This window comes from Cryptomeria japonica, chromosome 9, assembly GCF_030272615.1.
Source record: "Cryptomeria japonica chromosome 9, Sugi_1.0, whole genome shotgun sequence".
Taxonomy (NCBI): domain Eukaryota; kingdom Viridiplantae; phylum Streptophyta; class Pinopsida; order Cupressales; family Cupressaceae; genus Cryptomeria; species Cryptomeria japonica.
In genome coordinates, this window is record NC_081413.1 from 317,625,518 (window position 1) to 317,649,843 (window position 24,326).

Genomic DNA, 24,326 nt, shown 5'->3' on the forward strand with positions numbered 1-24,326 from the left:
GCACCTTCACAAGTTGTCTTAAGACGAGTGTGTGAGATGCAAATCGTGTTTCAGCTACCTAATGTAGCACAAACAAATACACGTCATATATCAACTATAAAAAAATAAAAAATAAATAAAAATTAAATTACCTTCAACAACTCCAACTTGGAGAAGGTCCTAATTATGGATTGTGACATGTGATGATTAGTAACAAACATATGAATCTCCTCACCCTCAATGTAAACTTGTTTGACCCAATCAATTTGTGTGCCAATCTTTTGCATGACTAAATTGAGAGACAATTTAAAAGGGCAATTTGAAAGTCCAAGGTAAGGCGGGTGGGGCACTAGGCTAGGTCGTAGGGATACCTCTAGCGTAACCAAAAAAAAAAATTGGGTGAGTGGACTGCACATGGTGCCCATAAAATGTGACCATATGTAGCCTCCACCATAGACCCAGCTGCCCTACAATTTTAGCATTGTTCGTTATGACTTGGACAACATTTTGAGGCCTCACCATGTCAATGGATTCTATGAGGATATTGGCAATATAACTTACATCTTTCACTTGCCCCTCACAATCGACTGCTTTCAAAAACATCGTCCCTTTAGGGGACACTGCTATAACATTGATCAATGGCCTATTTTTGCAATCTTTCCATCCATCAGAAACGATGGACACACCTGTTCCCGGCCATGTATCTTTGATGTGTCTCAATTGTGTCTCTACAAAAGCTTTCTCCTTCGCCAATAAGGTGGTTCACACGTTTTCATACCCAGGACAAACATAATCATGAGGTGTATTGAAAAGGGTATGCACCATGTCCCAAAAATAAGATGATCTAACAATGTTAAAAGGAAGCCATTGCCATAAATGCAACAAGCAACACTCTGATCTGCGACCTCTTTAATTTCATTTTTGAAGGTCCTATCCAATGGGCCTCTTTTCCTGTAACCACAACATCCTCTAATTCAAAAGATGGCAGCATTGGCATGAAAGGATGTCGACCAACTAATCTTGTGGAGCCACTAGGAGGCCTCTTCAAGCTTGCCTTAGAAAGAGAATGATCAGTCTTTCATTTTTTGCTTCTCCTATTGGTTTCCTCTTATTCTCTAATATAATCCAAAATTAGAGCTTTTGTCATCTAAACCTTGCAAAAAATTTATTCTACATCCAGGGATGGCACAAAAGTGACCTTTCACTCGATAGTATGAGCTAGTATACTCTATCTCACAATTGTTACACTGCCAAAGAAAACTCCCACCACCAGACATTTACTTGATCATTGTTGTATAATGCCAAAGTGGCAAATCGGCATCAATTTTAAAAGTACTCTCTTTAGTTCAAACATGGGCAACTGAACTAGAGCTTCCACTTGCACTTCCAACCATTATGTATGAATAATGAAGCTAAAATCAAAAATGGAAAACCCAACATTATTGAAAAAAATTGAAAAAAAAAATTTTAAAAATCAGCATTATAACCCCCTATTAGGCATACAAACTGTAAAAAAAAAATTCAAAACTTCTTAAACTTGAAAAACCTTTAAAAAAATTCTTGAAAACTTGAAAAAAATGAATATTCGCTCACCTTTGATGCGTGTCTCACACCTCCGTAGCCTTCACCGTTGAAGAAAAATGCAATCACCTTCAAAACAAGCTTGGAGAGAAAAAAAAGGTGAAAAATGCAAGTATAATGATCAAAAACGAGAGAAAGGAGGAGAAAGAGGCACCTTTAGGGTAAAATTAGGGTTTTGTAAATTTTAAAATGTTAAAAAACTTTTTTTACTTGTGGGCCCACTTTTGGGCACCCTCAAAACAAGCTTGGAGAGGAAAAAATGTGAAAAATGCAAGTTTAATGATGAAGAATGAGAGAAGAGCATAAAGAGGCATCTTTAGGGCGAAATTAGGGTTTTGTAAATTTTAAAATGTTAAAAAATTGTTTTTTTGACCATTCAACCCCATTTTTGGGCACCCATGGGCGTGGGTTCTCCCAAGTACGTCCGAGTTTGCCCCCGGGTTCATCTCGAGTGCACCCTGAGTGTCCGAGACGAACCTGAGGGCGAATTCAGCTCATACCCAGCTCCGATTCCGGGCCTGACCTGCAGATTTCGATAGCAGAGTGAATATGTATTGAAGTAACATTCATTATATTAAAGAATTGAGATTTCCAAAAGGAACATAATAGTATATGTCTAGATACAACTATGTGCTAGTTTTTTATTCCAACATTTTAAGCTGTCTTCATGGAACAAATAGATCAAAGATATGGTGTTTTGGATTGCTTTCATATTTCCTTAAATACATGACATAAGGGGATTATATAAGGCTTTATTGAAAAGTTGGCCCCATTCATTAATTATTGTTTTTTCCATACATTTGTTTATATATCTTTAAATTGTTTAAGGTTGTATTAGAAATCTCCAAGAATTGCAAATCATCCATCCCTATTACTATTATATCATATTGCCTAATCTCTATCAGTTCTCTCAAATGTCTCTTCACAAAGTGGTCCTCCCTTGCCAAGACTTATCTTTATTTATGCAAATGTCATGTTTTGTGGCAAAAGATTGTTCCCGCAAAGCTGATTTTTCACACCATATCATGCTTAATATCACAATCCTGTGCCTTGGTTCTTGTTTGGATTTATCTACTAATGTCATCAATATATGGGCTACCACATGAATATTCTATCTACCACATGAATATTCTATCTTTATAAATAAGTACTCCTTATATTTCACATTGGAGAAACTCTTCATAAACTTCTACCTAGCAAGCAGCCACAGTTTCATTTGACCCAAAAGGAATAAGATTATTTATTATTTCCACTATCAATGAGATTTTTGAATAAGAAGCTAAGAGCCTAAGACCAAGGCATTTTAAAACAATTTTTAAAAAAGCAGATACATTAACCCTTGTTTCTTAAAAGACAAATCAAGACACATTTCCAGTTATGAAGGCTATTTTCTGAACACAGAAGGCAAAGTCTCCGTCAATGGGAAAATATCCTTCAAAAGATATAGTTTGCCATGGTCCTTAAACATCAAATGTGAATAACAAATTTCTGTCTATGTGATCAAAGAATTATCAAGTTGTCAACCCATAGAATAAATCATTACATATTAATTATCAATTTTAACAGAATGCTATTTCTGGTTTTGGAACAATGTCCCAAAAACAAGCACCTTTGCTCTTAGCTTTTTATCAACAACCATGTGTATCATTTCATAGCACAATAATCTTTCCACAAATTGTTGTTGTAATCAAGGCCACATAATTCTACAAATAAAATATTAATAAATATAGGTCTGCACAGAAATCATTTGAAATCTAACTGAAAATTAGTTCAACCTAACACCATAACAAAAGAATTCTTGCTTGAAACTGTAGGATACCATCAATTTTATTTAAATAGAAATCAATTTTAGTACTTCAAAACTTGGCTTTTGAAAACGTCTAGTGCATAAAACAGTTTCAAACTATGATATCAAGCACTTACCCCGTTGCTTCAGAAATTCTGCAGCACTCATTGATTGTGAGTTATCTACAGTCAACGTGATCCCTACCATTGACTTCGCAGTTTTTGTCTGTGAGAGAATATCGTTTGTTACAATAGTTCCATAGGCAGTTTGTCGCAATAAATAAATTTGAAAAGTAAAACCAACCAAAAACAAATATTACAAGATAAGCTTATAAATTTCAGTGATTTTGAACATGCACTGGGGGATGTTATGCGTTTTTCATCATTCTTGTAACTATAAAATCAATGCATGCAACAAAATCTAGTTAACCAAATGTACCATTTTTGATATGATAGTTGTGTTTGTGCTACCCGACGATGCCATAAAAGCTTTACTCTTTCTTCCAAACATGGGACATAGGACGAACCCTCCACCCTCTGCACCTTTCTTTCCATATGCATCAGATAAAATGATGATAGCAGGAGAATCTATGTCTCTGAAGTCTAGACACCAACGCATGTCGCCACTATTTGTTTCCAAAATTTCAACTCCTACAATTGTTATTCTCAATGTCTGCAAAACATAAAAGGGTCTATAATCACAAAATTGTCTGATAAGCTACAATGAAATAAATTTCTCAACTCGAAGAATAGTCACAAACTCAATATAATTGATAATCTAATTTGGCGGTAATCTAATTTATAATTTGTATCGGACACATGCCAAATTTTGTCAAAATATGCCAAAATTTATCTATATTTTCATACTTGTCACAAGGAAGCTCCTAAATGACCAAGGAAGGAAAGGAGTGGTGGCAATTTTATTTATATTTTTTGTTTTCGTCAAAAGCGAGCTCATATTAGAACCTCAATGTTTCTAGGGGCAATGCAAAAGTTGATATTACTCATTGCAAAATATTAAAAATTACTGGTGATCTATGCCAAACCCAAGATTTGCACAAGGGGAAATCCTCAAATAAACTAAGAATGGGTTCTACCTAATTACTCTGAAATACATTGAAAATACAATGAAAATGGATAAAAAGATGCACACAATGAACTTGTACAATTTAAAGAGACGGGATAGAAAATAAGGTTATTTTTATTGACTAAATTCAGAGAAGAATTGTTTGGCATTGAAAATGTGTAGAAATAATTATATTTAGATTCATCCAGCATGCATATCCTTCATTGGTATGTCTCTAGCTTAGTAGATGAGAAGAAAATAACTACAATTGTTACAAAACCAATATTGTTTACAAAGGCCACCTATATTTCAACCATCTCAGCTTTTGTGGGCGTTGCTTGACCAAGATGGTAAGGTGTGATTCAATTAGAAGATGTGGAAATCATTAATGATGTGGATTTCTTTTCTGCTGTTTGTTGAGTGTGACACACTGACAGCACATCTCACAGCATTACTCATATTAAGTTTGTTGTGTTATTTGCAAGAGGTGCATATTTGCTAGAATGTGTGTGCATTTGCCTTGGGGATGTGTGAAACTGTGTACTTATGGTTGGATCTTTTTCTCTTTATCAATAAATAATAATCACTAATGCATGGGTAGCCAGTTGCAAAAACTCAATTTAAAGCTGCAAAACGGTATAGCACTTTGCTCGATTTACAAACTACCCCTTATTCACAACTCAGAAGAGCTAATGAGTGCCACATTGAGTGTGAATTGAGAAAGTGGCAGTAAATTCATCATTCTATGTTGGGTTCAAGTGTGCACGGTCCGAATCTAATGGATACTGGACTGCAAAAGGCAGAACAGAAGTAACAAGGTTTGTGAAGCTGAAAACTTAATACGGGATGCATTGGAGGAAGACTTGAGATAAATGAAGTCTCACTAGCAATGCAAAGTAAGGTGTAAGGACTGTATAACTATAGAGTGATTTGAGCTTCAGCTGAGGACCTTGAATTGCTCTTTCTGCATTTGGAACCAAACCACCTCACCAATACAGAAAAGCGGCTGATGTCTGATGTGAATCATAAACACTCTTGTATTGTTAGTGAGTCAAAAGTTGCTAAGCTTGGTAATGTGCTTCTTATATGTGTTTTGAGGAATTTCTCCACTTTTTTGAATTTTTCAGATTCCTCGAGTTCACACTAGTTTCTAGCACCAGTGTTAAAAAAAGCAATGTCGAGAGCTGTCATACATTGAAGCTATAAATTATCTAGAATGGATTATGCTCTTTAGAACTATGAATAGACATCTTGTAGGTTTGTATGTATGCTAAGTTGTAATCCCAAGTGTGCAGATGTACACTATTATTCATTCACAACATTTGGAAAATGTGTGATTGACTACTTCAATTTCTCCGTCACTTTAAGGATGGAATGTTATTGCTTGTCTCTAGCATCTTCTGTAAATCTTGCTTAAAGTTACTTATATAGTCCAATGACTCAATCGGACATAATGCATAAAGTTAGAAACAAACCTAAAAGTATATTAAAACATGTTGGACAAAGGTTTTGATAGTCTTCAGTATGGTGATTGTCTTCTTTCACGCAACCATGACTGATGTCCTTGAAAAATGATCAACGAGAACAAGCAGGAGTCAAGTTGGCATAACAGATTATGCCTGTTGGCAAATTCCAATGCTGTAAATGGAGCTGGAAGATGTGTACATCCCCAATTATCTATTGGGCAGATTGGCTATGCTGCATAAAACACGAGATTTGATGCCAGCCTCAATGTGCTTGCACGTATCTACAATAAAAGTGATACCAATGATTTGGTGAATCTCAAATGGCCATCTGATTTGAGGTAGTGTGTGTCCCAAAGGATATCGTTAAAAGCTGTTCTTGACTTGAGGTAACAAAAATGTAATATAATGTGAGACTACACTTTGTAGGCATAGGCAGGTTGCTTATATTAATGATGTAGTAACCATGTAACTCCCCATTCAATAATAAATACAAACCACACATTGAAGTGTGTGTCATCCAAATCTCTCAAACTTTGTCCATTCATTCTTCTTAGATTTGGCATCAGAGAAAGGATAGCCTAGGAAGGGCACCCGATTCAGAGCAAAGAAGCCCTACAAAGGAGTACCCTAAACCAATTTGACGGAAACAAGGAAGATTGTCATTGCCAAATCAAACGAGAAATGCAGTTGTCATATTTCTGTCAAGGGCTTACCTGCTTTCAATTATTTTTTGTGACAATATCTGCATTAGTTTAGAATTTGTTTACCAAGGTCTAGTAGTGTTCCCATAAATCTTATTTGCGTAGTCTTGGCAAATATTCAAAAACTTGTTTAATCCGAAAACAAAAAAATAACATGCCAAAACTTTAATCTTGGAGTCACTAAATACTAGCCATCGTGTAGCATAGCAATTCTAATAAAAAAAAATACTAAATATAGAAACCAAAATGGCTTCAGATCTTACAGATATTGATAATCATCATAGGAACACATTTTGCTGTTAAAATTGTGTATTTTTAGTGACTTGACTGTTGGGTACCTAATAGCATATTATCATGCTTATAAGTTAGCATATATTCGTATCTCTTAGCCTTAGTTACTATTTAAGTAACATTTTGTCCACCTGCGATATATGAAGAGTTAGCATGCATTAGCCATGAGATGATTAGGGTTTTCCATCCAATGAGTATTTTGTCAAGGAAAGCCCTAAAAGATACATATCATATATCTATCAAACATATTTGTGAACATACTATAAACAACCACGATTGTGTGAATGCTTTTGTGCTACACTTGAATTTGAAATGCAGTCCATCTCAGTAAGTGTTTCCCATCTTTGCATATTTTCCAATGTCCAATATATTCTTTCACTACATTATTTTATTTATTGAGAAAAGTAGCATTGATCCCGAAAGTTTGGAATGCCCCTTCCACTGGGAATCTATGGGAAAGTCTAAAAACAAATATCAAACTTCTGAAAAAGGTAGTCTTGTATTTGAAAAACCCGTTTTCTTCCACAAAGTTGGGTGAGGATGGAACACTATTAAAGTATCTACTTGCAATGAAAGATCTAGAGGAATCAGGGTTGGATATGGGTATGTGTTATGGTACACTTATATACGAATTTTTTGGTGGGAACTGGGTACATCCATATAAAAATCATAATATTTATTAATATTCAAATATGCTAAAATGCCAATAAAGTAATATTGATTTATTTATGAAATAACATATATAACTAAATAGTAAATATGCATGTTTAAATATAACTTAATGATAATATTAGTATTAATCTATACTCAAAACTGCTGGTATTGGCATAGCATGATGGTCAAGTTGTGGTGTTGTTGTTCTTGCCGTCAAGGTTCAAACCCCACAAAGGGAGTTATTGTTGAATGTGTATATCAAGGATGAGGTCCCCCATTTGTGACCCCACCAATTCATAGATTCCGGTCAAAAGCATTTACCCCTTTAAAAAAAAAATCTATACATAAAACTAAAATATTATATTATAAATACTATTAGTAAAAAAAATTATAATTATTTATACCTATAATACAAATTTTTAATTTTAACTTTTCCATGCTACATTACCATTTGAGAAGGAATGGCATGCAATATGATCCACAACCGGTTCAGAAGTAATCAAATTCACATTTATACTATTTCCCACTTTCCTGCAACATCCAAGCGGCAAGTTCTCTATTTCCTACTCCCTCGAGGGGTACTCTTAACATATTTACCCTGTTTCTTTGAAGCCGCCTCCTCCCAAAGTCTCCTTCTCCCCATTGCCAACAAGGAAGAAACACTCCTTACCAGATTCACAAGAACACAGATAGAAAGCACAAAATTAACCAAGCATTTGAAATTAAACAGGTCTTTTTCTTGGTTCAAATGCCATCACAATTGTTTGTTCAAGCTATTTAGAGCAGCATGAGGGCAAATTGTATTTAAAAAACATCTCAGAAATACTAAGGGGGGGTGAATCAGTAATACTAAGGGGGGGGGGGGAGGGCGGTGAATCAGTATTTCAAAGGAATTCAAAAATAAAAGGCTCAAGGAACTAATTGACACAACATTCACAGAGACAGCACAAGATTTATCTCGTGGAAACCCTTTCGGGTAAAAAACCACGGCACAAATAACTTCCATTAAAGAAGAATGGGCACCAACCCAACTTTACAAAGAGTGAGCACCAACTTAGAACACAAGGCACCAACCTTACAAAAGTTCTAACTTAAACAATATCAAAGAGGCTTCAACCTCTTATTTGAGCACCAACTCAGCTAGCATCATTTTCAGATCAGAGAAGAAGATTACAAAGATAGGATCTCTATTTTATACGAAATTTGGGAAGGAAAAAACAACAAAAGCATATTTATGCTTTTACAGACAGATTATGTTTGCATGGCAAAATACTTTTTTTTTGGGTTTACAGCAAAATACATTTTTGACGGTGGAAGACAACCCATTCAGTTATCATGATCCTTAAAAAAACGAATGCAAAATTAAATATTAAAATTAAGTGTCATTATTTTATTATTTTGTCATGTATAATTAATTAAGAGATAAAATAGAGTTTTCTTAATATTCTCTATTTTTAAATCTCATATCATTAATTTTAGTATTAATCTAAATTGTTCATATATCTAATATCTTAATTTTCATTATAACTGATATATATAATTCAATAAATTAATATTCTCTATTTTTAAATCTCATACTATTAATTTTAGTATTAATCTAAATTGTTCATATATATCTAATATCTTAATTTTCATAATAACTGATATATATAATTCAATAAATCAAATCTTCTTAACACTAATTTTTAAAATTATAGAACAATGTAGACATGGTCTAGATATTTAAATTGAGCATAATTTAATAGTAATATAAATTATAACACAACACTCTAAAAATTAGATTATAAATTTTTCATAAACAATATCATTTTTCTTTGTTATGATTTCTTGGTTTCTTATTTCATAATTGTAGTATTCTTTGATGTGACTTTTTACATTAAAGAACCTCATAAATTTTACTAAATAATGTAATTAATATAAAATACTCAAACATGATAAACAATATGATTTTTATATATTTTTGTTATTTGTAAATGTATTTCTTAATTTCATTTTTATATTTAAACTTGAACCTCACAATAAAGATGATAAACTAAATGATAGAAATATTATTTTAGTTTTCTACTGTATTGGTATGTATTGGCATAGATGTTTTAAATATATTTATATAAAAGGTATCTAAAGGTATATTTTGTAATGTCCCCTTATGTTAAAACTTAGGAAAGAGGAGCAATAACTGACAAAGATTAATTGTAATAGATTTCTTTACACAAAATCTCTAACAGTACTTAAAAATAATGATAGACAATGCTAATCAGTGTAAGACTGATAGATTTATTACGCTGTTGATATTTCTTATAATATGATGATATAAGTACAATCACCATTGATTTGACTCTTACATGTATGCACTAGAATCTTGACTCATATATCTGTACTTAATGTAATGTAATTTCTGTTAAGAGTATCTCTGTTGAACCTAATGGTTCACTGCTAATAGTGTCAGAATGATCTTTTACTTGCTGATAGCGGTAGGGGTATGTATTGTCGAGTCTGATAGGGCAATAACGATATCCTCACAATGGATAAATATATTGCTTTCGGCAATGGGTTACTCCGTCAGATATATCAATCGGCTTATGCAAATGTATAGGTATTGCTAACAGTCATATGTCACTATTCCCCCCTCCTTTCTTCTCCTACGATGTATTGCTGTTTCAAATGTCTAATTCTCTGTATTATTCTTGCTGGCCACCGATAATGTCACCAGCACTAGATTTTATGGAGCAGACCCTAATAGGATTAAATAATGTGATTCCTTTTTTCCCCTTACTTGACGGTCAACTTGATGCTTATATATCCCACTCATCGAATGGAAGGGTGTGAGACTCTTCCACCAACATCTTCCTAGTAAGAGTGGCGACCTGTAATGTTCCCAAATGGTACGGTGAACTGGCAAAGACTGTTGAATTGGCAGAGGAAGGTCTGTACGGTGGTACGAAGAGGGGGGTCGTACAGTGTGAAGACCATACGGTGGAGTGAGGGTCCGTACGGTGAGTGAAACAGGTCGTACGGTGGTGTGAGGCAGGTCGTGTGGTGGAGCCAAGCAGGTCGTACGGTGGGAAGAAGGCAGGCCATACGGTGAAGGGGTGTACGGTGGTATGGGGATCGAGTGACCGTACGGTGAAGGGGGTCGTATGGTGGTGTGGGGATGTAGTGACCATACGGGAAGAGGTCGTACGGTGATGTGCGGAGGGGGTGACCGTATGGTGAAGCCGTTCTGTGGACTTCTACGTGTGGTAGGAGGGAGGGGTTTGTCGTGTGGACGGTGGTTCAAGGGTTGATCTTCTGCGCTCATATCAAGTACCGACCTTTGAATGATAAGAATCCCTTAATATGCATGTATACCAGAAATGAAGCTATTTGATTCAACAATGATGAGTTTCTGGATTTGCCAGATCCAGAACAAATACACAGAGCAGAATAGGGTGAGGGATGAATCCCACCGAAACTGCGGATACCAAGTCGGGAGGGTCTTTCACCTCCAAAATGGCGGGTAACAGAACTCCAACTGGAATTCGCACAAACAAGAGAAAATACCAAATCGCATACCTACAATAATGACAGACTCGACCATAAATATGGGCTACGGGAAACTTCCCGAAGGGTTACAAACGGGCCGACACAAACATAACTTTAACTAATAAAATTAAAAAGGGGGCCCGACATATTTTATTATTAAATTTAGGACCATACAATAATTAATATTATTAAATTATATCGGGGACATTACAAATCCTCGCCGCCCAAAGATTGCTTGCCCTCAAGCAATCCATCATTAAATGGTTTGCCCACTGCAGAGATCTAGGGTCCCAAACCAAGCACACACATGGATAGCCATGTCTGAAATCTCCATGTTGCAACATGACCACGTGCCCACACATGGAAGTATGTGAGAGGAGTAAACCTCCCTCCAACTTCCATTGCTCCACTGTAATATAAACGTTGCCATGCCTGGATTCGTCACGATCCCACTGAAACGAATCATCAAACACATTGATGCCTGAATCCCAAGCTATCATGCCATCATGCCAATCAATCATTTTCCCATGGTGGTTTGGAATCCTGAAACTTTTCGGCAATAGGTTCTTCTCATGTAGATGTCGCTCTTCCTGAAAAGTAACGCTCATGTCTGTCACATGTTCTTCATACCACTGTGGTGTTCCAGAATCCCTGTCACTTACTATGTTCTGCGGAAGATTATGCAGGCAGAATACCTCGCGGAAGAACCACTCGGCCGCTTGGGTTGCCTGGTATTCGGTGGAGATGGAAAAGAAATGGGCATACTTGGTCAAACAATCTGCCATGACGAAGATGCAATCCTTTCTTTGCACTAGGGTAATTCTGGTAATGAAATCCATCAAGATGCTATCCCATTTCTGGTCAGGGATTGGCAATGGTTGCAGCAGTCCAACGGGTAAGGTGTGCTCAGATTTGTTTGGCTGGCAGGTGGAGCATTCACGCATGTACTGCAGAACGTCATACTTAAGGCCCTTCCAAGAAAATTTGTCTCGAATTTGTCTGTAGATCTTCAGAAATTCCGGGTGGCTGGCCAAGGGAGACTCATGCATTTCTTTTAGAATTCTTTCCTTCATCTTGGACTCAAGCACCAAATAGATTTTGTCCTTGTAGTAAATGATGTCGTCAACCACCTTGTATCTGTCATCCTGCACTTGACCATCCATCAGCTCGCACGCGAATGTATTCTTGGAGTATTCAACCAACATATGTTCCTTCCAATCCGCCGAAATCTGGAATAGCGAACATATGGCAAGCCTTCTAGTGAGGATCTGGCAAAGCTCTTGCTGACTTCTTAACTCCTTCAACGTATCTATCAATCCTTCATTCGATTTCATGATTCTCCTGATAGGCTGGCAGAATCACCAGCTCTGATACCACTATAATGTTCCCAAATGGTACGGTGAACTGGCAAAGACTGTTGAATTGGCAGAGGAAGGTTTGTACGGTGGTAAGAAGAGGGGGGCTGTACAGTGAGTGAAACAGGTCGTACGGTGGTGTGAGGCAGGTCGTGTGGTGGAGCCAAGCAGGTCGTACGGTGGGAAGAAGGCAGGCCGTACGGCGAAGGGGTGTACGGTGGTATGGGGATCGAGTGACCGTACGGTGAAGGGGGTCGTACGGTGGTGTGGGGTTGTAGTGACCGTACGGGAAGAGGTCGTACGGTGATGTGCGAAGGGGGTGGCCGGACGGTGAAGCTGTACTGTGAACTTCTACGTGTGGTAGGAGGGAGGGGTTTGTCGTGTGGACGGTGGTTCAAGGGTTGATCTTTTGCACGCATATCAAGTACTGACCTTTGAATGATAAGAATCCCTTAATATGCATGTATACCAGAAATGAAGCTATTTGATTCAACAATGATGAGTTTTTGGATTTGCCAGATCCAAAACAAGTACACAGAGCTGAATAGGGTGAGGGATGAATCCCACCGAAACTGCGGATACCAAGTAGGGAGGGTCTTTCACCTCCGAAATGGCGGGTAACAGAACTCCAACTGGAATTCGCACAAACAAGAGAAAATACCAAATCACATACCTACAATAATGACAAACTCGACCATAAATATGGGCTCTGGGAAACTTCCCGAAGGGTTACAAACGGGCCGACACAAACATAACTTAACTAATAAAATAAAAAAGGGGGCCCGACATATTTTATTATTAAATTTAGGGCCATACAATAATTAATATTATTTAATTATATCGGGGACATTACACGACCCTTCAATTAACATTCTTAACTAACAGTTGTTTATATTATATTAAAGTATTCTGGTGGGTTTATGAAATCATGAAGTCCTACTTCGTAAGATGATTTCATATTCAAGTTCGTTGTTTGTAAAATGGATAATGCTCAGGACCATGACAGTCCGCTCCTTCTATCCGAACTCTTGTGGCAGAATCATCGCTATAGACACGATGTTACTTCTGCACGATTAGTAATTGCTGCTCTAATTGTCATCGCTTCGGAAATGTTTCTACATCCATACAATAATGGAAGATCGAGCTATTACAAAGTCTAATACTTTGACTCTTAATACCACGGTACTTGTAACAGAGATTTATAGCAAAGATATTAAATCATCCATATTCATGAGACGCGTATGGGGTGGACGAACCAAGCTCCCGTAATGCATAACTTAATTCAAGCCTTTCGATATTAACATTTCATAACCACTATGGAGGCACACACACACATATATATATATATATCCCCGATATCCTCTTCATTTTGGCTATTAACGATACTGTGTGGTCTCATTTGAATCATCAACGATAAGTATCACTCATATAAATTGTTGTTATCAATTGATGATCGTTAGTCCTCATAAATGCATTGGTAATCTTCAAATGTGACTCCTACCATAATATTCGTCCAAGGTATTCATATAATTATTCCTAGCTAAGATGCCATCGAGGATGGTTTCTTGATATTATGCTTGTAATTAATTGTTTTCATAATAATAAGTTTTAAAATCTTTAATTAAATCTTATTTTAAGTGTATATCTTTATGTTCTAAATTGGGGGACATTACATATTTATATTAAATTTGATACTTATATTTCTTTTTGCAATTTTTATATTAAATTTGATACTTATTTACAAAACAAAATATTAATATATAACATTTTATTTAAGGAAAAAAACATTGCAGCACTTTTAAATATACAATTTAAACTTTTAGCTTTAACCATTTAAACATAGTTTTTTTTTTCAAATATTATATTTGTAGTACAATTTTAATTTTCTAAATTTCATTATATTTATATTCAATTTTATAGTTATATTTATTTGTTCTATTTTCTACTCCACCTTTAACTCTCTATATTTAATTTTCCATCTATCAGGGATATCTACTTATTGTCTCTCCAGCGCTCTTTATCACTATATCTCTCCCTCTCTCTACATATCACTTCCTATCTCTATCTTATATTTATCTCTCCCAATCTCATTCTGTCTCTCGAGCTTTCCCTCTATATATGTATATCTCTTACATCGCTTTCTATCCATTTGTCCTATCTCTCTCCATATTTGCCTCCATCTCCATCTACATATCTCTACTTTCCTCTCTAACTATTGGCAGGAACATGACGCATTGTGTCACTTGTTTAATTTAACGTCCCTGGACTATATCAAAAGTCGAGATGATCATCAAAACTAAACCCACTGGCATTACTAAAAATAGTAAACATGCCAACTAACTCTATCGGTGCCCATAACTGACTTACTCAAAATAGTGTGGGAGAATTAACCTAAAAAAGCTCCAAATAGAAGAATTACACTCGTCATAACTATCTGATCATGAAACTGCTCCTAATATTGCCTTCAAGATTCCCTAAACCCACTCATTAGCCTACAGAAATCAATTGAATAGGCTAACAGTCCCACCATGTTGAACTAGCTTAGGAAAGGAACATTACATCTTTGTGACAATCACTTATAGCTGAGTTGGAGAGGAAATGGGATGCGGAAGTTGCAGCACATGAGGAGGAAGGCGAGGTTGGTCATTCAATAAAGGCACCTATCCCTATGGATGAGGCACAAGTTGAGGCACCTATTGAGGATGTTGCAGCTACTTCAGCACCACCCACCCAACGTCAACAATCTTTTTTGAGCTTTAATCGTAGACAATTTATGATTTCTAATTTTCATTGATACTAAAACTTGATCTTAATATGTATTTAGAGGTTGTAATTGTTTTGTGGTCTACGATATGCATTGAACTCAAATTTTATTAGAATAATATCTTTCTCTTTGTGTTATTAATGGTCATTTAAGTTGTTTCTAATTTCGCCTCTAGTTAACGATTGTTTCTTTTAGAAACATCGTCTTTGTAACTCTATTTAAAGGAGCTTTGTCTCCTTGATTAATTGAACAACATCGATTCTTTGAAATCCATATGCTTTTGCATCTATATTATGGTATCAGAGCCTTGGTTATTTTCGAAATAATTTTTCAATTAAAAATTCGTCATGAATTTTTAACAGCTGTTTTTGAAAAATTTCTTTGTTTATTCGAAATTGCTAATTTGGCAGTTCGTTTTGGCTACAAATACTAGGGTTTTCTCGCTATTTTCTGCCCTCTCCCGCGACTCGTCTCTCCTGCATTTCGCACCACCACGCGACGCGTTTTTTTCCTGCCTGCAAATTTTTTTCTGCCATTTTTGGACGAAAATCTGCATTTTCGGCTAGGGTTTTGACCCTCCAGATTTAGTCGAAAAAAAATTTTGAGTACAGATTTGTGGTGGGTTTTCGAGACATCAACTAGGTCGTCATCAAAATTTTCTGGGTGCCTCGATTTTCGAGCCAGCGGATCCAGATTCCGACAGTAGATTCTTTTTGGGTTTTTCGCAAGGATTTCTGGGTTGTCTTCGGATTTTTTTGGGTCAGCCGGAATTTTTTTTCTTGAAATTTTTTTGGGTCAGCCGGAATATCTATGCAAGAGAACTTGACTCACTCTTCTCATCAAAAATTGCATCCCTACTAATGTATATTTTCTTTGTGTCAGGATCCATAAGGCGATATGCCTTAGATTCACTACTATAACCAAGAAGAATACATTTCATGGATTTTTCATCAAGTTTCTTTCTCTTCTGTTTAGGAATGTGCATATAGGCAATGCATCCAAAAACACGAAGATGTGAGATAGAAGGCTTCACCCCTGTCCATGCTTCTTCTAGAGTAATGCCACCAAGGGCTTTGGTTGGAGCACGATTCAAAAGATAAACTACAGTGTGTACAGCTTCAGCCCAATATGCACGCTATAGTTGTGAATCTTTCAACATACTGCAGACCATCTCCACGATGATGCAATTTCTTCGTTCTGCAACACCAATTTGTTGGGGTGTGTATGTTGCAGTCAGTTGATGTCAAATGTCGTTTTCCTTTAGATATGTGGAGAATTCGGTGTTGGTGTATTCCCCCCCTCGATTTGAGCGAAGGGCACGAATACAGTGATTTGTATCTTTCTCCACCTGAGTGCGAAACTCTTTGAAATAGGAAAGAGCTTCATCTTTATGCTGCAAGCAATATACCCACATTTTCCTTGTATGATCATCAACAAAAAGTTGAAAGTACCTATATCCATGGTGACTAGGTGGCATGGGTCCACACATATCGATAAGCACCAGCTACAACGGTTGGCTTTCACGATTCTCACTGGGATAGAAAGGTGCTCTGTGTTGTTTTCCAGCAATACAGCTAGAACAAATAGCACTCGACTTCTCAAGTGAAGGAAGCCCTTTGACCATGTTATTCTTACAAAGTTTCAGCAAATAACTAGTGCTTAAGTGACCGAATCTACGATGCCAAAGTAGGCAAAGATCATTGTCCTTAGTCACTAAGGCTTGATTATGAGCAATTGTATCAAGCCTAAACATTCTACCAATCTCAGTAGCACTAGCAACAACCTTATCATTTTTAGACTTATCTATGATAAGACAGACCTTTTTATCCTTAGTTGAATCAAATTCAATCCTAAGGTTATGATCAAGAAATTGAGTAACAGAAAGAAGATTTTTGGTAAGTCCCGACACATACAGAACATTAGTAACCCTGCAACGATTAATGCCAAACTTCAAAGAGATGTCACCAATATCTTTGATGGCATGAGTGGTATCATCTCCAAGAGTTACTGTACCATGATGGGGTTTCAATGTGTGAAACCACTCCTTCTGTCTAGTCATGTGCTTTGTAGCACTTGAATCCACCTACCATATAGAGGTGGATTGTGAACCATCTTCTGAAGTGTGAGCTGATAGCACGTATTCCTCATCTGGAGAATCATCCGCTTCAACAACATTGCTTTGTTGCTTTTGTTTGTTCTTTTGCTCCCATTGTGGTTTGCCACCTTGAAAGGGCTTCTTTGGATGTGTTTTGTTGGATGATCCCTTGTTGAAGGAGCTGTACCAACAATTCTTCACATCATGTCCAACTCTGTCATAGATTGGACACTTCTTCGGAGGTTTGGATGAGTTACCAGATTTGGGAGGCCCATTGAACTGCTTCATAGGCTTCTTGCCTTTATGACGTGTCATGGCATGATCATCCTGATCAAGTTCCTGGCTGATAGATTCTTCTTTTTGGAGAAGATTTACTAGCTTCTCAAATGTGGGGGTCGTCTCAGTGACATTCAAAGTTGTCACAAAGACCTTGTATCTGGATGGTAGTACCCGTAGACAATAGGCACCAAAACTGCATCATCAACAGTTTCTCCCAATGCTTGTAGGGAGGCTCTCAACTCTGCAATCCTTTTGAGAAAGGATTTTAATTGTTCTCCATTCTTCATCTTCAGGCTATGTAGCTGACTTTGCAAATTCAAGATCTGATTCTAATTCTTCGCCTCATACATCGGCTTGAGCTTGTCCCATGCGTCTTTGGCTGTGGACGAGCCGCGGATAAAGGGATGGACATCATCAGACACACTAAACAAAACGATCAATTTTGCCTTTCTATCGGCTTGACCAATTTTTTTTTGCTCATCAGCATCGGTTTTGTGTCTTGTTGTGGCACCATTGACCACATCCCAAACATCTTCAAACTCAAGTTGAGTTTTGAGTTTGGTCTTCCATGCGGAACAATTATTTATGCATAAGAGTTGAGAGTCTAGAAGAAGAAACTTTGGAGAACTTCCTACCATTTTGTTAGAGAATGAAGAAAAAGAGCGCCTCCTTTAAAGAGCTGAGAGTTACATATTTTGTTTCAAAACATAGGCTTCCAGTTTTTTTAATTTTTTATTATAACCTCTTAATGTGAATCATAAACTCACACTGATGATAGTGGAAAAAGCTCTACCTAGCGATCTCCTTATTGTAATATATCTTATTTTGAGAGTTATACACTTTCAAAAAAAACATGACTAAAAAATCAAAAAATAAGATATCACCAGTAGTTGAGTCAGGTAGTCTATAGAGACACATAACATACTGTGGCCTACTTTGGTGATTGAAGATGCGTCTCGATCAAGGAACTTGCACAGAGACAAGAAGGCACTCAGAGCTGATACTATATTCTCGAAAGATCATGCACAAGTGTTGAAAATATGAACATGCTCTGTAAAACTTCAACGACTAGTACAGGCTAATGTAATGGTCCTTCATGGATGGTGAATGCTTCTTGATGAGTGTGGGAGTATGTTTTGGCATTGACGATTGAAGACTTCCTTGAGCACCGACTCCAAACCCTTGTGTTCAAGTCTGGGATGGCCAAATCAATCCACCATGCATGTGTGCTGCCAATGGCAAATACCTAAGAATGAATTAGGACCAAAGTGCTTGCACCTTCATAGCGAGTCATGCCAATAATCGATTTGGTAACCACCATATCTGACCATAGAATAACAAATGAAAGACTCCCCAAGCTAGGAAAAATGCATAGGCAGATCTGCTATGTGGATCACACAATAACAATGCGTGAGCGCCAAAGGAAGACCTCTGAGATGTATCCAAATGCAAACACAGCAATTACTTGTGTGCAGGTCTAGCATCTGCAACAACATGACCCTCCACAATTTCTATAATGCATGCCATCGAAGCATACTCACTGTGAACGAATATCGTGGCAGAAGCCAAAGTAAGAGCTCAAAATGAAGCCCGAAGCTGATGTGGAAAATGAAGATGCTGACGTAGATGATCCCGCTGCTGATGCCTCTACTCCAAACGTTGGCAATGGACAAGGATCACACCATGATAGGCATCAAAAATCTGCCTCCACACTCCACACAATGAACTCGTCCAACAATTGTGAAAGTGATAGCCAATTAATGTGAATCGACCAGCAATCATAACAAGTCGTGTCTTGACCGATAATGAACCCACCAGCCAGAAGTAAAAGACGCCTTCCAATATAATGAGTTGTTGGTCAAGAGAAAATAAGGATCGCAGATAAGCACAGAGGCAATACAGAGTCCAGATCTTTGATGAGCTTGCCAAATGAAAACTCACTTTGGCCAAATTGCGAGATACAAAATAATAAGCACAGAATCGGCCTTGGTGATGATAGAACAAATCTTTAAGATCATACCACCGTGCATAGAATCAATTTAAGCTCTGATACCATATCAGATTTGGTAGAGCAATCGATGAATCAAATTCATTATTGTAAGGGTATATATACAAGTGATGGCGGTGAACTGAGTGCTCTAAATGGCACTCACGGTTTCAACAAATGATAACAAACATTCCAAGTTATTCATTCGAACAAATACAAAATAATCATACCAAAAGACACTAAATTTATGTCGAGAAACCCTTTCAAGAAAAAACTCCACTAAAGAACAAGGGCAAGTATATTATTAATCTTCAAAAAAGATACTACAACAATAATACACTTCACTTCGCTTCTCCAAATGATCACAGAACTACTTGGAAACCTCAAAAAAACTATGATAAAACATGTCAAGGTTAACATCACCTTATCCTAATAATTTTACGAGTGTAACAGTTGTTCCATATATTTAAAAGAATTCTGAATGCTCACTCCAGCAGCATATTCAAGTGTAATCACTTCAGTTAAGGTCAGAAAAAGAGCCTTCTATTGTTTCAGATTATCAGTTGAATGCTTTATCCGATTTCTCATCTAAATATATGGTATGTTTGTTAATGCCAACTGTTTGATATAAAGTCCAAGTGTTTTGACTTACATGTGAAGTGCACATTTTTAAGAAATTGAATAGCAGTATTTATAACTAAAACTATTCAGGAATATTGAATGATATTGCAAACCAGTCAACTGTTTGACAAAATATCCATATGAGAAAATACAAGATATGTTGTTATAAAATTGGTACTTGAACATTAATCATAGCTGTGGCTGTTTCTCGCACATTCTATTCAAAATACTGGATGGCATACTTCACTGTAATTTTGCAAGAGGAATCTAGTATTGATTCTTAGCAAGTTCTAATGTTAGTTAGGTGGTGGCAAGATCCTTCATGAAGTATTTTGATTCTTAAATTCTAGAAGTGTTAAATCTCTTTAAACAATCTCTAGGATCTCTAGAATTTGGCTCCAAAAACTATCCTCTAGAAGACTTGGCTAGAACTTAATAACAAGATCTTTGATGGAAAAGAGAAAAATCAAGACCAATTATGGGGTAAAGTGAAAGTCGCTTGCTCTAAAAGTTCTCTACAACATCCCTCCAAAATAAGGAAGTTGATATAATGGAGATGGCTATCCTCAAAAAACGGCTAGAAACTAGGAAATATTTTGACATAAGACCCCCTTCTAGGAATGCGCTAACGCACATTTTTAGAGCTTGTTAAAAGAGGGACAGGTAAAGTTAAATTTCAACTGTGCTACAAAGAACAATCCTAAGATTTTTAGAGCAAGAGCTATACTGAGAAACAATAAAAGAGAAGTTCCATCTTTTCAATAGTGTTAATTTCAAGAACATTGTGAAGTGGAATGTATGAATTTTGAACTCAAGCTTGGCCCCAAGCTTCGTCCAACAAACCTGATTGTTTAAGACAACTCCTGAATAATTATTAACGGTCTGGAAAAAGTAAACATTGTTTAAGTCACAGCCGAAGCAGTATATTTAGCTTCTCCCTAGAGCTAAGAACCAGTCGAGTAGACTTGAACCCAAGACCTCCCATGTGGGAGGCTCGTAGCTAACCACTGCGTTGTGGGGTCATCCCAAATAGTAAACATCGCTAACTGGCAACTTTAAAACCTTTTTCCATAAGCAAGAGACTTCCTTGGCAAGTATAAGAAATATTGCTTCATTCACTAAAGACAAGAAAAGAACAAGGTGGTAGATTGGCTAGCCAACTTCTTGGAAAGTTTCCGTTCTTTTCCTAGCAACTGGAATAACATTCAAGATTTGGATTGCCTTCAGGATCTACATAAATCTTTCATGAAGAATTTAAGAATGTGTAGCACGGGCAACCTGTGTGATTTTCCTCCTTGGAGTGTTGGAGGTTTATATTCCAAGTAGTTTTTTCTTATAGAAATGCATGCATGGAAATGAAAAGAATGCATGGTTATAGAAAAGCATGCAGGCATTTAGAAATTTCAACATACAAGGTGAAAAGCTCACAATTAATAAAGTTACTTCGGTTTAAAAAATGCAAGGAAAAATCGTGTTTTTATTTTAGGTTGCCTTCTTAGAAGGTAGTTACATTCTTTCTTGAATGATTTGTCTTTTGTGGCATGACTTATCGCAACTGTGGAAACTGTTCCTCCTTTTTTTCATAGTATTTTTTTAACTTATCATTATAGACATATGTTTGACAGCATCTCAGGGATAGGTGATAGGGGACAGCAACACGTGTTTACTTTTTTACAAGTTCAGCTATACATGTTATTAAAATTTAATTGTCAACTTTCATATAATGTATCAAAGTCATTAATAAAATTATCAATAAAATATAAATGACATAGCTGCTAAGCAGTATATTAGCAATAAAAACTGAAATTTCTAATTTTGTTGTTCAAAGTTTTGTTTTTCAATACACGTAACAGTATAGAAAAATACAGAACTAAACTTTTATCCAGACAGATCATGGGATTTTATCTAGAACCTTGATCCACTTTTTCTTTCCCTGCAACAGCCATCACTGCCTCAAGCTCTTTCATAGAGTTTGTTGCCTATTATGCTCTAACCACCATTTTCTTGAAAGAACCAGAGTGATAAGAACTACTTAGAAATTTTTATTTTTTTTTAACCTTCAACCATGGAAAAAACTTGACATTAGGGATACTTAGACATCCCTGGGACAGTCAAGGGGCTTTTCAGACATCCCCACCTGTCCTGGCAATCACCTGCCTCCATGGAGGGCATCTTAGGAACATTCTTGCAAATCCCTGAAGACAGGGACTGGCCACAGGATGTCCCCTGACATCCCAGTCCCTCAGACAGTTACAAGGATGAAGACAGGCATTTCAAAGGTCGGATACAACCCCATGCAAAATGGATACATGCATCTTATCCATTTGTATCAATATCAATGGGTCTAGAAAATTAGCCATATCCATATCGGTCTTTGTTTCCATGTCCGTGAAACTCTTTGCCTGCAGTATGTATTAAGATATAATTAATATCTATTCTATAATGGCCATCTTATATTCTTAGTGGTCATCATCTTAGTTGTCGACTTGATTTAGCTATTTAGCGTTTTAGTCGACTTATTTAGTTTGTTTAGTCTTTTAAATGTAACTATTGCTTCTTTATTAAAGACGCATAGTTAGCTTTTTATCATTTAGCTTTTGAAGCTTTATTTAGTATTTTAAGCTTTTTAGCTTTTTAGTTTTCACTTAAAACGACTAGTTCTTAATTTAGAACGTTATCTTGTAAACTCTTTATATATGGTTGTATATCGTTGAATAATTTATCCAATTATTTTGAGCAATCAATTTTTCATGGTATCAGAGCAAGTTGATGGGGTTTGTCAAGATTTAACGAATTTTTTAATAAAAAAATTGTCGTGTTCGCATTTTGTGCCTACACAGCTAGGGCACACGATTTTCTGACGGCGAACGTTTGTCTTTTGCCCGTGATTTTTTTTCGTTTTTTCTGAATCACGGAGTTTTTTATTCTGGAGTCTTGTTCGACAGTTTTTCCTGCCTTTCCAGCCCCAACTTATGTTTCCTGCAACCCGCATGGCCTTTGCTGGGCAAAATTCGTGGACACTTTTCCCAGCGCGACTTGCTTTAACTGTGTATTTCACAGAGGGTTTCGTGTTTTCTGGGTTTTCTGCTCGAACAACATTGCTTTCCGTTAGGGTTTTCGACAACGACACGATTTTTAGCGATTTCGTGTTATTTCTAATGGATTTTTGACGGATTATTTTGCCTATTTTCTGCTAGTTTTTTCACGCGATTAAAAATCGCGATTTCTGCAAAAAAAAAAATTCTGCGGATTCCGGTTTGGCAGTGGCAGGATTTTGTGTGATTTTTTTGGGAATCGCGATTTTCCTAGGGTTTCCAGACCAGCGATTTTTCGGGGCTGATAAAAACGCGAAATTTTTTTCTAAGCGACGGCTAGAGTTTCATGTCCGACAACTCACGGATTTGACGCGATTTGCATTGCGACCTGGGCGTTTTCTTGGATTTTTTACGGTTTTTTTCATCAAAAAAAATCAAAGTTATTTTTCTGCAGATTAATTTTTCTTGGAAAGAAAAATTATGTTTTTTCTGTAGAAAGATACCTCTAGATCTGTGCGAGTGATTTTTTATTTTTCTGTAAATTATTATTTTTCTGAATTTTTTGAAAAAATTATAGGTTTTCAATTTGCAGGAAATTTTAATTTCTGGGTTTTTCAGCAAACCTAGAAATTTGTGCATTGGGATTCGTGCCTCAAATTCCACTCCAGGGATTCAGATTCTTTGTGCAGTTGTTTCTATTCTGATTTTTTATCAAATTCTTCTATCTCGTGCCTTCACTAGGTTGACCACATTCAACCTCAATTTTCATGATGGCATCTTTGACCAACATCATGTTGGAACATAGTCAGAAGTTCAACAGCCGCAACTACAACACTTGGAAACAGTGCATGTTAATGATATTTGAATATCGTTGCCTTTATCAGATTGATTTGTGTCAGGCCTCTCGTCCTACAAATCCCAGGGTTTTCACGATTTTTTCCTAAAAAATTGTTTGTCAGTTTTCTCATTTTTTCCATAAAAAACCATGGGAGGTTTTTGCTTGACTTTTTCCTCAAAAATTGTTCGTGGGGTTTATAATTTTTCCTTAAAAATTATCATCTGTAATCCGTAAAGTTTGCGTGGGATTTCTAGGTTTTCACGATTTTTTCCTCAACGATTGTTTGTTGGGTTTTTTTATTTTTTCC

The 24,326-nt window shown here is 36.5% G+C and overlaps 1 protein-coding gene across 1 annotated transcript in view; it reads right to left on the bottom strand.

Moving 5' to 3' along the window:
- LOC131029756 (dnaJ homolog subfamily C GRV2) overlaps positions 1-24,326 on the bottom strand; it is a 191,220-nt gene that overhangs the window by 131,134 nt on the left and 35,760 nt on the right. Inside the window, exons 3-4 of the mRNA XM_057960403.2 lie at positions 3,785-4,018; positions 3,484-3,571 (exon numbers count right to left, since the gene is read on the bottom strand). Of these exons, the coding sequence (XP_057816386.2) occupies positions 3,484-3,571; positions 3,785-4,018 (322 nt within the window). The remainder of the gene's footprint in view (positions 1-3,483; positions 3,572-3,784; positions 4,019-24,326) is intronic.